Below are 12,298 nucleotides of genomic sequence, written 5' to 3'. Positions count from 1 at the left end.
GTATTATTGTGGGTTGAAAACCCTATATGCTCACCAGGCTCCCAAGCCTGACCCACTCAGTTTTCTTTGTATCACAGGTATCAATACGAAGACATAATTCACTGAGAGAATAAAGGAGATGTAAATCATTAGTGTAAATAAATGTAAGTTCTGTTTATGCTTATGTTCCTGTATTGACGATGACATCCCAAACATTTTAAAATGAATAAAATACGTTTCTTCGAAAATGTTTTAATAACGTATTTATCATGTTTTTCTGGGGACAAATTCCGCAACACTTTTATTAAAGAAGTACTCTGATTTTTATTAAGCATAAACAAAGTCGGTCTTTTCTGGCCGTAAAATTGGGGATGTCACAGTATGTGAGACATCGTGAATCGTGTCCCATATGCTTCGGGTATAGGATCGATTACATGTGCTATAATATTTATCCTTTCTAAATTTTACAAATGCATGGGGGCATTAAGAGGGGAAAAGATCTAGAATTGGATATGACTAAAATGATTAAGCAATTGTCGAGGACAATCTAAGGTTTGCCAAAGATTGGTTGCTCAGGGACATTTGGAATTATAGTGTTAATTTTGGAAGGACCATATTGACATATTCTGAAAGGAGGCAACTCTTGTTCAGAAATGATAGTCAAAATGGGAATATGGAAATGTTTCCATAGGTGGACGTTATTCAATATGTTTAAGATTAGAAAAATTAATACAAGAAGGATGTTCAAAGCAATGTACTTTGAATATGAGACTTCGTTTCCATGGATTTGATCTCCATTGGAAAACTCTATAATGACTGGTGACAAGTCTTTGTGACATTGTGCATAATCATTACAAGAGGATCAGTGCATATAAGTTTGAAATCTAACAGATTTTGGTAAATGGTAGGAATTTGGAATTCTTACATTTACGATAAGGATTTGGGATTGTGAAATGCGAATCATTGGAATTATGTTCAATTGATCTATTCCACAAAGTAAGGATCATAGACAAACACAGGGCGCATACTTGGTGTATGGCATAACTATTGTTTTGATTCAAGTATTAATTTGATAAATTCGAAACATTATATAATGAATAATGAGTAATCAATATGGTGTTTAATTAAAAGGTGTTTTATTTACTCTCAAAGGTGCTTGGGGCCATATAAGATTAGTATTATTCTTGTGTTTCACTTTGCATGTTTTGACTTCCCGAATAATTAAGTTATTCAAATTCTCCACAGTCAGTCATATGTTGGAAGTAGATATGAATCAAGACTGTCATAAAGTTGGCTTGTAGATGTCTAAGGTGTTGGACATAGCAAGAGTTGCTAAAAAATTCATGAGTGCTCCTGGAATAAGATTCGAGTATTGGATTAAACCCATGCTCATTTGAATCACTTCATGGATTTTATCACGAGTGATCATGAGACGATAATATCTTATATTCTTCAAACCTATAGATATGACTTGTTGACTATGAGTTGGTTATACATTGATTGCATGAAAACACATCAATTACTTGATGTTATAAAACATGCCTTTGTGTATGATTCAACAAGTGGTTAGTACAAGCATATGAGTCGAAGTTTATCCATTCCTTTTACCCTTGGAGGGATAAAAGCGATCTCTGTGGGCCACTCGATGATTTAGTCATGACACCCCTAAGTGCTTGGACAAGCCTAGACTGGTTTGATTTGTTCAATTAGTCAGTCATCATAAATTGGAAATCAGGAAACAACAAATGGACAGAGAGAACGATTATAATCCATGTCTCAGTCCATATTATATCTAGAATGGAGGAATATATGATACCTTATCTAATGGACAAGTCATTGACTAGGTCAGAGTTTGACAATGGTTTTAAGAGCTACAATTGCTAGTCGGGATCTTGGAGTCATATGCAATAATAGTTTTATACTTATCCAAGTGGGAGACTATTGGACTAGATTTCTAAGCCCATAACTATTATAGGTATGTATTCGACCCGAGAGTAGCATGGTCCATTTGCGTTGCGCTTCACCTAAACAATTTGTATGGACAGTCTTTTGAGAATAGTATGCTTATGATTTATATTAATATATTATAAGTTCTAATATATTAATATGGAATAATATTATTTAATTAGTATTGATCAAGAATTAATTTAGAAGTAATATAGTGATAAAAAAGGAACTAATTAAATATGGACTCTTATATATATAGCATGGGCCAAGTTCATTTAGGTTGGGCTAAGCTTTCATGGATAGTCCATGGAGTTTTTAACCCATGGATCATATGGAAATTAAAGGTCATGGGTATTAGGGTTTACATGAATGTAACCCTAATCCTCCATATTATATAAATAGGTCTTTGACACATGAAATAGGACTAGTGTGTGACGATACAAGAGTGGGCTGATTTCTGGTGTGCATTCTATTCTCTCAAGTTTTCCAAGGTGGTTTTGGTGATTTGTGATTCCACTTGAGGCTTCCACACTATTGGGGCTAAGCTCTTAAAGTTCAAGACTTCAAGCCACATCAAGAGGTATGTTATCTAACTAGGTTTTTGTAGTATAGTTGCTTCATATTATGCTAGTTAGGATAAAACCTTGGAATATTGAATATTTGAATGTATAATAGAGAAAACATAGATCCAAGGTTTATAGGGTTGCATGTACACCATAGGAGTGTTAGAATGCTCAAAACCCTTCAAAGACAACTTTTCTCCATGGTGACCTGAAAGAAGACATCTACATGGCATAACCATAGGGTTTTACTATATTTGTTAAGGAAAATATGGTGTGGAAGTTAAAGAAAATTTTGTATGGATTGAAGCAAGCTCCAAGACAATGGTATTTGAAGTTCAATATATCCATGCAAAGGAGTGGTTATCACAGATGTGAGATGGATCATTGTTGTTACCTAACGAAATTCAGCTCCTCATATATCATCATGTTATTGTATATTGATAACATATTGATCACTGGATCAGACATGTAGGAAATGAACAATCTTATGAAGTACTTATCTAAAGAGTTCGAGATGAATGAACTAGGGGCTGCTAAGCAAATTTTATGCATGAGCATAGCCAAGAATAGACTTACCAATACACTACAACTCACATGCAAGGTACATCAAGAAAGTTTTAGAGAAGTTCAGCATAACAAATGCTAGAGCTAGAAGTAAATCTTTGGGTAATCAGTTGAGACTCTCAAAGAACCAATACCCAAAATTAGAAGAAGACAAGGAACATATGACTGAAGTTCCCTACACATCTATAGTTGGTAGCTTGATGTATATTATGGTATGAACCAAACTAGATATTATCAGGCAGTGGGTGTTGTGAGCAATTTCATGTTGAATCCAAGAAGAGATCATTAGGAGGGATTAAAGTAGTTGTTACGCTACTTGAAAGGAACAAAGTTGTGGTTGCCATATGCATTAGAAGAAAATGGGTGGTCTTAGAAGGGTTCGTCGATGCACATTTGGGCGGATATCTGGATTCGGGTAAAAGCACAACATGTTATGTATTCACCATCAGAGGTACAATAATTAGTTGGATGTCTAGGTTACAGAAGAGTGTTGCTTTGTAACAGCGTAAAGTTTCAAACAAAATTTTCCTTTTTAATTATAATAAAAACACATATCATATTTCTCAAAGCACCAATTATCTATCAACAATATAGTTTTTAAAAGTATTTATCACAATCCAGGATCCATAAAACATATAACTCCGACTCGGTGGGTGTGTGTACAATCAATTCGGTGCCTTCCCGCGATCCTCGGAAGTACCTGAAACACATAAACACATAACACGGTAAGCACGAATGCTTAGTGAGTTCCTCAAAATACCACGTACAAATAGTTAGCCACTTGAGGCTATAGCTCTGGAAGACCCTATTGGTCAATGTGTCTCAGTGGGACCCTCCAGTCCCACAGCTCGTTGGACCCTCTGGTCCGGTCTGATTGAGAACCCTCCGGCCTCATAGTTCGTTGGACCCTCCGGTCCGTTCTAAGCAACAAATAATGTAGCATACAATACATATCACACAAACATTCATAACTCAAGCAAGCACGTAAGACCCTCTGGTCACACATAGCTACCACTCTAGGTAAAGTATAGTAAAAAGACTCACCTCAAAGTAAGCAAGCTAGTACACCTCGTACACGAATCACCGAAACAGCCTCCGCCTAATACATATGGTGATTATCTCTAATTAGACCAATTATTCTAATAAGCTCCTACTAACCACTCTCTAACTCTTGGTAAGGGTAAAAGACTATTCTACCCCTCCAGGGTCTCCATTACTCATAGTTGGTCTAAACTCCAAAAGTTAATGGAAGTCAACTTGAGTCAACAGTCCATGTTGACTCAACTCGTCGAGTCCACCGGGAGGACTCGTCGAGTACCCTCGTTCTGTCAGAGGCCTTATGAAAACCAACTCTACTCGCCGAGTAGACTCGTCTACTCATCGAGTTACAGTGTATTCAGACTTTATCGAGTACACCCTAATTGACTCGTCGAGTCTGCACATGGACTCGGCGAGTCCATCCAGTCCATATTTCCATTCAGACGTTTTTGGACAGATCTATCACTCCAAACACTAGACCTAGACTCCCTAGGCTTGAATGTCACGTAAAGCTTCGATCTGTGACATCCCCAAAATCACGGCCAGAAAAGACGGGTTTCATTTATGCTTTTAAAATAATTTCAGAGTAAATCCATTGATTTAAAAGAGTTACGGAATTTTTCCCCAAAACAATACATGATAAAATAAAGTTTATCAAAGCATTTCTTAAAGAAATGTGTTTTCATTATATATCAAAACTTGGGATGTCATGTTCCAATACAGACACAAAAGCATAAACAATAAAACAAAGACCTTACATAGTTATATACAACTACTGGTCTATAAACAAAACATCTTCACAAGTTCTCCAACTTATGCTCTCGCACCACTACCTGTAATACAAAGAAACTAAGTGGGTCAGGCTTGGGAGGCTGGTGAGCATATAGTGTTTTCAACCCACAATAAATAGTTATATTTAATTTCACCAACCAACAATAACCCGATTACCCAATCCCGTTATCCTCACTTTACGTCCCTATGACAACAACTATTACAAGGGACCTAATCTAGGATTTTCATCGGGACGAACACTACTGCAAAGGGGTTTCCTCAGCAATGAATGTCCTAAGGCAACCATGAGGGGATAGAATACATAAAATGAACACCCAAGTTCACTACATCTACATGTTATGAGCATGCCAACGTTCCACTGAACTGCCTAGAAAAGTTTGTGGTCGTCATCTATATTCTGTTGGACGACTAGATCACAATCACATCGAGGCCTCTCATCATTTTTATTTCATCACACATCACTATCTACCCATGTTCTACCCAACATATTTGTAGATAAAATATACTTGTTTTATACATAGTTTAAAATCTGTATTGCATGTTTATTCATACTCAATCCAAATAACAGATGATACATATACACATAACTCGTATTTCATAGAGAATAAATCACATCTATGCGTTTAGAAGATAACAATGATACACTCACATAGAACATATACCGAATACATTCAATCGATACTTGTATTAAATCATGTATATGAAAGGGACTACGCACTCACTTTATAAGATTATTACCGGACAGCACTACGACTCTAAAAGTAGTAACTCTTCGATGAATCTGGGATATCTTCACACACCGAGCTTCTCGTGGGCAGAGCTTCGGTTCGGAAACTCTTTTCTTCTCGGGATCTTCAGAGCTTCGGTACTTGCTTCGGGTGTCGGGATGATACCGGGGCTTCGGGGGTATAACTTGCATGTAAATCGAGGTAATATGGAGTGAGAGAGAAGAGATTAGCAACCCTAAACGGCTGGCCTTGCTTTCTATTTATAGGAAGCTGAAAACCAATGCTCACGTCGTGAGCCACTTATGCTCACGTCGTGAGCTCTAAGATGTCATTGCGTTCATCATGGCCACTTGCCCTGGAAGACGTCCATCACTTGCTCACGTCGTGAACACTGTGCTCACGTCGTGAGCTCTGACACAGGTGGAAGTTCGTGCCCCGAACTTCATAAATTTATATCTTTCGCATACAAGCTTCGTTTTCGACATTCTTTATATCCACGCGTAGGTGAGATTATGCTCTACAACTCTCGTTTAGACTCCGTCGGCTAATTTTGAGTTTAACTTTTATAATATTATTTTTAGTAGGTCGAGACAGGAAAACTCCGTTAGAAATTCATAACTCCTTTATCCGACGTCCGTTTTTGTCTGTCTTTTTACCGTTGGATTACTATAGACGAGATCTTCGATTCTCGTTTAGATTGTTTCGGCTAGAAATCACTTGATCTCATATTCGAACTTTGGGCTGCATACTGCTAAGTCGAAACTTCGAAAAATCATAAGTTCCCCATACGAAGTCAGATTTGGACGTTCTTTTTATGTACACTCTCGGTTTAACGTATTCTACGACTTTCGTTTAGATCACTAAGGCTAATTATCTCACTATCATAAACTTACTATTTACGTCATGCAGTGTCGTACCGGTTCTGTCGCGAAACTTCAACATGTCATAACTTCTTCGTTATAACTCGGATTTCGGCATTCTATATAATTTCGGGATCCTCATCACGACCACTACAACTTCCTTCATAGATATTGGGTTTATCTAATATATTATTATTATGCTTATTCTTGTTCTTAATTCATTTAAGTTACACAATTAAGCATAAAACACATAACACTTGAATAATACATTTCTATTATTTCACAACGGTTTACAAAGGTTAACCTAGACTATTACATCATCATTAATGCCTAGCCTAGAAACACGGGCGTTACACGATCTTTACGTTCATGTATGGCATATATGCTCCATAATGCCAATACAAGCCCCAAGAAAGGTTAAATGCACATGAGCTTGCCTCCAGCTCAATAAAGCTTGAATCTTTGGACTCTTAAGACTTCTTCTGGTCCAGATCTGAGGTTCTAACCTCAACCATGTTCAAATAAATCAAAGGCACAAGATGATTTGGGAGAAAACCCTAGAAACTCCCCAAAATGAGATCTAACAGTTATGTGGCCAAGGTAAGAGCTTTTTACCTTAGAAGAAAAGCTAATGACAGAAGAATGCAAGATCCATAGCCTTCTCTTGATTAGATCCACCAAACTCTTCCAATCTTTCCTCCAAAATGCACAAGAATGCTCAAAACGTACTCTCTCTCTCTTTCTCTACACAACGAAAAGACAGGTTAGGGTTTCTCTCTTGGGAAGGTGGCCACAAAGGGAGGCCATAAGGGCCTTTAAATAGGCAACAAGCCCGAGAAATTAGGGTTTCCTTCAACAGTGCTGACTCGACGAATCGGCTCACGGACTTGTCGAATTCATTCATTAATCCACGTCACCAGTCGTGACTCTACTCGACGAGCTGAGGCACCAACTCGTCGAGTCACTCCACATGTCTCAAAATAAAATACATAAAGTATTATACCTGGAAATCCGGATGTTACATGCTTCCTCAACTACAGAAGCAGAGTGTATGGCTATTGTAGAAGCAACCAAATATATTATATGGTTGAAAAGCTTCCTATCAGAACTTGGAATGCAACTGGAGGATTGTGCATGTATTGCATTGTGACAACCAGAATGAAACTTACTTAGATAAGAATCTGGTGTTTCACACTACAACAAAACACATTCAGATGAGTTACCATTTCATTCGAAAGTTAATTAATGATGGAACTCTGATTCTGAAGAAAATCCTTGGAACGAAGAATCTAGCAGATATGTTCACCAAGATGGTTACCACTGAGAAGTTGAAGCTTTTTATAGCTTTAGCTGGCCTTCTAGAAGTTTGAGGAAAGGGAGCACGATAGAAAACGAGTGAGAAAGAGAAAATTATTAAGGAATGTTGCAAGCTTTGGATGGTAGTGAAAGACTAAGTTATTCAAGCCTTCAAGCGGGAGATTGTTAGTTCTGCATGTGTGACGGCATGAAAGCCAACGTAGCAGTAACATTACTTGTTAGGTGGAGTAGTTGAAGACTCTTGCCTTTGATTACTCCTAAAGTTATTATAACAAATGCACATATACATGTATATATGTATGTTCTTCTCAATAGTTAGACACATGCCTCTATATATATCTCTATATATAGCAAAGTGTGAGCGACACATCTCAATAGCAACAAACAAGATACACCATATAGAAAATACAAATACAGAGTGAGGTAGTTTCTTAAGTGCAGTTTTTATTTATTTATTTATTTATTTGTTTGCAGTAAAAAATACAAGTGATACCATATAGTGAGTGATCAAATTACAATTGTAGTTTAACCTTGTATGGTTGTAATTTTCTTTGTGATAATAAAAACCTCTCACTCTTGTTTGCCCGTGGATGTAGGTCAGATTAGACCGAACCACATTAAACACTGTGTTCCGATTTTACAGTTTTTCAACGAGTGTTACTGGAATCATTTATCATTTTGTATGAAGTTGTTTAAATTGTTTTGTTGAATCCCAACATGAAGAACTAGCAGTTGCGGGCATCATCTTCTTCAACCTCTTCCAACATTGCAATTCCATCAATTAAGTATTTATGTTTGATGTATGATGATGTTTTGTTTTGAATCAACATTGCAATTCCGTCAATTAACATTTTTTGTTGTTCATTTTGCATGAGGCAGACACGGGAAGATTAGTTTCACATAGTTGAAGAAAAGGGATGGAGGTGAAGATGAAGATGATGTTAAGAAACCATTCAACAAAATATGGCAGCAGCAAGTAGAGTAGTGACAATGAAATCATTCGAGTTGAAGCATTTTAGTTTCTTAAAATTTCCTTATAACTTAGACCCATGTATGTCCACTATGTATTCTTAATAATCCAGCCAACAACATTCAAGTATGATAGTCATATACATGTCTAGCAAATATTATATACATGTCACAACAAAACAAAACGCATCAATTTCAAGCTACTAACTGAAACACCAAAATCTCTAGACCTACGCTTGAGATGAATCGATTCTGATTTCAGGCACCCTATCTTCTTCTTCTTCTTCTTCTTCTTCAGCATCCGAAGACGAGACAATATCCTCAAGACTCAATGGTAAGCTACTTGAAAAACTTAACATGGGTTTCACTTTAGGCACCTTGATTTCATCAGCCTCGTTGTTAAGTATCTGAAACACTCTCCTCATGGAAGGCCTCTTTTCACTATCTGGATTTGCACAGCTTAGCCCCACCACCAAAAGCCTCCTAACCTCCTCCACATCAAACTCTTTATTGAGGCGTTTATCCACTGCATCACAGATTGCCCCTTTTGAGTGCAATTCCCACACCCAATCAACCAGATTGATCATTTTGTGACCGTCGGATTCCCTCTCAATTGGCCTCCTCCCACAACACACTTCTAACACCACCACACCATAGCTGAAAACATCAGTTTTATCAGTGGCTTTTCCATACTGAAGGTATTCAGGGGCCAAATACCCCATTGTTCCAGCTGTTAGAGTTGAAACAGGGCTTTTGTCATGGTCCATCAGTCTGGCTAGCCCGAAATCGCCTAATCTTGCATTGAAATTTGCATCCAGCATCACATTGCTGGCTTTAATGTCTCTATGAATCACTTGTTGCTCACATTCTTGATGAAGGTAAGTCAAAACAGAGGCTAACCCAATTGCAATATTGTATCTATGGTTCCATTTCAAGAAACTCCAGTGCTCTGTGTCTTGATACAGCACCTTGTCAATGCTCCCATAAGGCATAAACTCATACACAAGTAACAGTTCGCCCTTTTCAACACACCACCCTTGAAGTGGGACAAGATTCTTGTGCCTTAAACATGCGATAATTGATAGCTCTGCTAGGAACTCTGTCTTCCCTTCATGAGAATGCTTTGATCTTTTCACAGCTGCTGCATTACCTGAGGATGCCAGGAATGCCTTGTAAACAGACCCAAAAGCACCATGCCCAATGATCCGACTTGAATGGAACCCATTTGTGGCTATTTTAAGCTCTCTGTAACTGAACTGTTTGGGCCCTGTTAGAAGCTCTGCTTGAACGTTCATGTCTGTTTTTGTCCCCCTCCATTTCTTGAAAGAAAGGTATCCGAAAACCACAAGAGCTGCACAGAAAAATACAGGACCTAAAATCCCCAGAGCCAATCCCATCTTCTTGTGATGCTTATTATTGTTGGTAGCATCGTTGGGCACGTCGATGGCAGGATTCTTTGAGACTGTATTATCTGTCACATTGTGAGGATTAGTGATTCTAGGGTTAAGGTGTCGGATACCAAACGATGTGAAGCTCCAATTCTCAATGAAATGTGTTTCTGTGCTCCCTTCTGTTGATGCTGAAAACCCTAGATACATAACTTCTTGAAGATACTCCGAGAGATCTGTATCAATATCTAAAAGCGGGTTGACTGGTTTGTACGCCGATTCGCTCAAAAACACCTTCAGATTCTTTCCATCATTCCAGTAATCAATCCAGGCCGTAATCATACTCCCACTCTTTAAATCAATCCCAATAGATGCACAATCGGCAGTTTTGATCGAATTTAAACTGTCGATATCCAATCCCACATGATTCTCGTTCGGGTCATTGAAGTGCAAATCAAGTCTGGTATCAAATTCGATCGCGATAAACTTGTTTTTGGTTAACTGTGAGGAATTAACAAGACCCAAGTACCCTCCGGGAGATCCGAGAGTCTGGCTATCGGGTGAAAGAAAGAAAGATATGCCGTCACCAAAGGACGACACCCGGTTGACATTGTTGATTGTAAAAGAGAATCTCGTGGAGAAAGAAGCTGTGGAATTGGTACTCCGGTCGAAGAATGGGATTGGGCTATTGTAGATAACGGTGCCGGAGGAGGAGGAAGGGACGCCGGTTTCACGAGTGAGACCCACGACGCCGTTACGGAGGTAGGAATCACCAAGGAGAGTGAGGTTCCGAAGAGATAGAGAAGAAAAGTGGAAGGTGATGTCTTGAGACGACACCACTGTTCTGTATAATATGAATTTGAAGAAAAGGATCATCAAGAAAACAAGGTGCTTTCTTGGATTCATGATGATGAACATAAAAAATCAAAATAAATTGATTCGTTTTGAGCAATTGAGCAAGCGAAGATATGATGAAATGGCAATCGACTGAATTTACTGATAAATCTGGGGGTTTTGGGGGGAGGTGGTGGTGGTGGTGGGAATCTATGGAGGTGGGTGGTGGGGTGGGGGGAAATGGGGTTCAAACGGTTAGAAACAGAGGTCGGTTCGTTTTATTTCATTAGTATAATAGTATTGGACTTTATCTCGAGTGTACCGGGTCAACAATATTTTGTGCAACGGTTATGTTATGTACGTGTAGAATAAATAAATTATTTTTTTGCAACGTGATATTCACGAAAAAACAATGAAATATTCTAAAATTGATATCTAATCTATACCTTTTAAATTCTTCAAAATGACCGTTTGGTTTGAAAATTTCAATTAACATTTTGTATAATTATAATTAGCGATAATGACTTGATAGGATAAGATACTTTTTGAAATGTACATATTTAGTCCTTATTTTTTTTTTCTTGTAAAATAAACTCTTATAAAACAATGCAGTCCTTGTGACCGGCTATACCTGATATACCAGTCATATACAAATTTTCTTTTAGGGAAAATAACTTGATATGGTAAGATACTTTTTGAAATGTACATATTTAGTCATTATTATTATTTTTTTTTGTAAAATAAACCCTTATACTTTATTAATATGTATACATTAGATCATTTTCACCGGATTCTACAGGTTTTGCTGATGTGGAAGCATAAGTGACACTAAATAGCAATTAATTAGCTTAGTCACCGGAGGTGGGTGATCCTCCAACAACAAGAAAAGGGCAGCGACCCTTCTCTTTCTCGTCTCTCTTCCTTCCGGTCGAACAACAACAGTCAAACACCCTTTACCTGTTGTGTTTCTCTGATCTGTCTCTCTTTGCCTCCATCTTTGAGATATGTTACCAGAAAAGAAGAAAGAATCGACGAGGGGGCTACCAGAGCAGCTCCTCGCAGCCAACTACCGTCTCTACTTCCTCATGCCTCCCCCTTCGACCTTATTGTTTTTGCCATCATTCCTCCTTGCTACCAGTGATGTGTAGGAACACACAAAGGAGTCGCCGGAGATCGGGGTTCTCCCTCTTTTTCATGATGAATAAAAGTTGGAAAAATCTCGTTGTGGATATGTGGATGCCACCTGGGTATTTCATTTCAACAAAATAAAAGAAAGGGAAAATGACTTGATAGGGTAAGATACTTTTTGAAATGTACAC

General features: G+C 38.0%; 1 protein-coding gene across 1 annotated transcript; it reads right to left on the bottom strand.

Annotated features, from left to right (window-relative positions):
* Nucleotides 1–8,855: 8,855 nt before the first annotated feature.
* LOC111883585 (probable L-type lectin-domain containing receptor kinase S.7) lies at nucleotides 8,856–11,221 on the bottom strand. The gene has a single exon (XM_023879915.3). The coding sequence runs from the start codon at nucleotides 11,061–11,063 to the stop codon at nucleotides 8,988–8,990; it is 2,076 nt and encodes a 691-aa protein (XP_023735683.1). The 5' UTR covers nucleotides 11,064–11,221; the 3' UTR covers nucleotides 8,856–8,987.
* Nucleotides 11,222–12,298: the final 1,077 nt, after the last annotated feature.

Source organism: Lactuca sativa, chromosome 7, assembly GCF_002870075.4.
Source record: "Lactuca sativa cultivar Salinas chromosome 7, Lsat_Salinas_v11, whole genome shotgun sequence".
Lineage (NCBI taxonomy): Eukaryota > Viridiplantae > Streptophyta > Magnoliopsida > Asterales > Asteraceae > Lactuca > Lactuca sativa.
This window is presented reverse-complemented; position numbering and strand designations above follow the sequence as displayed.

Excerpts from the sequence above, each read along its gene's own strand:
- LOC111883585 (XM_023879915.3), bottom strand. The coding sequence starts at position 11,063 with ATGTTCATCATCATGAATCCAAGAAAGCACCTTGTTTTCTTGATGATC.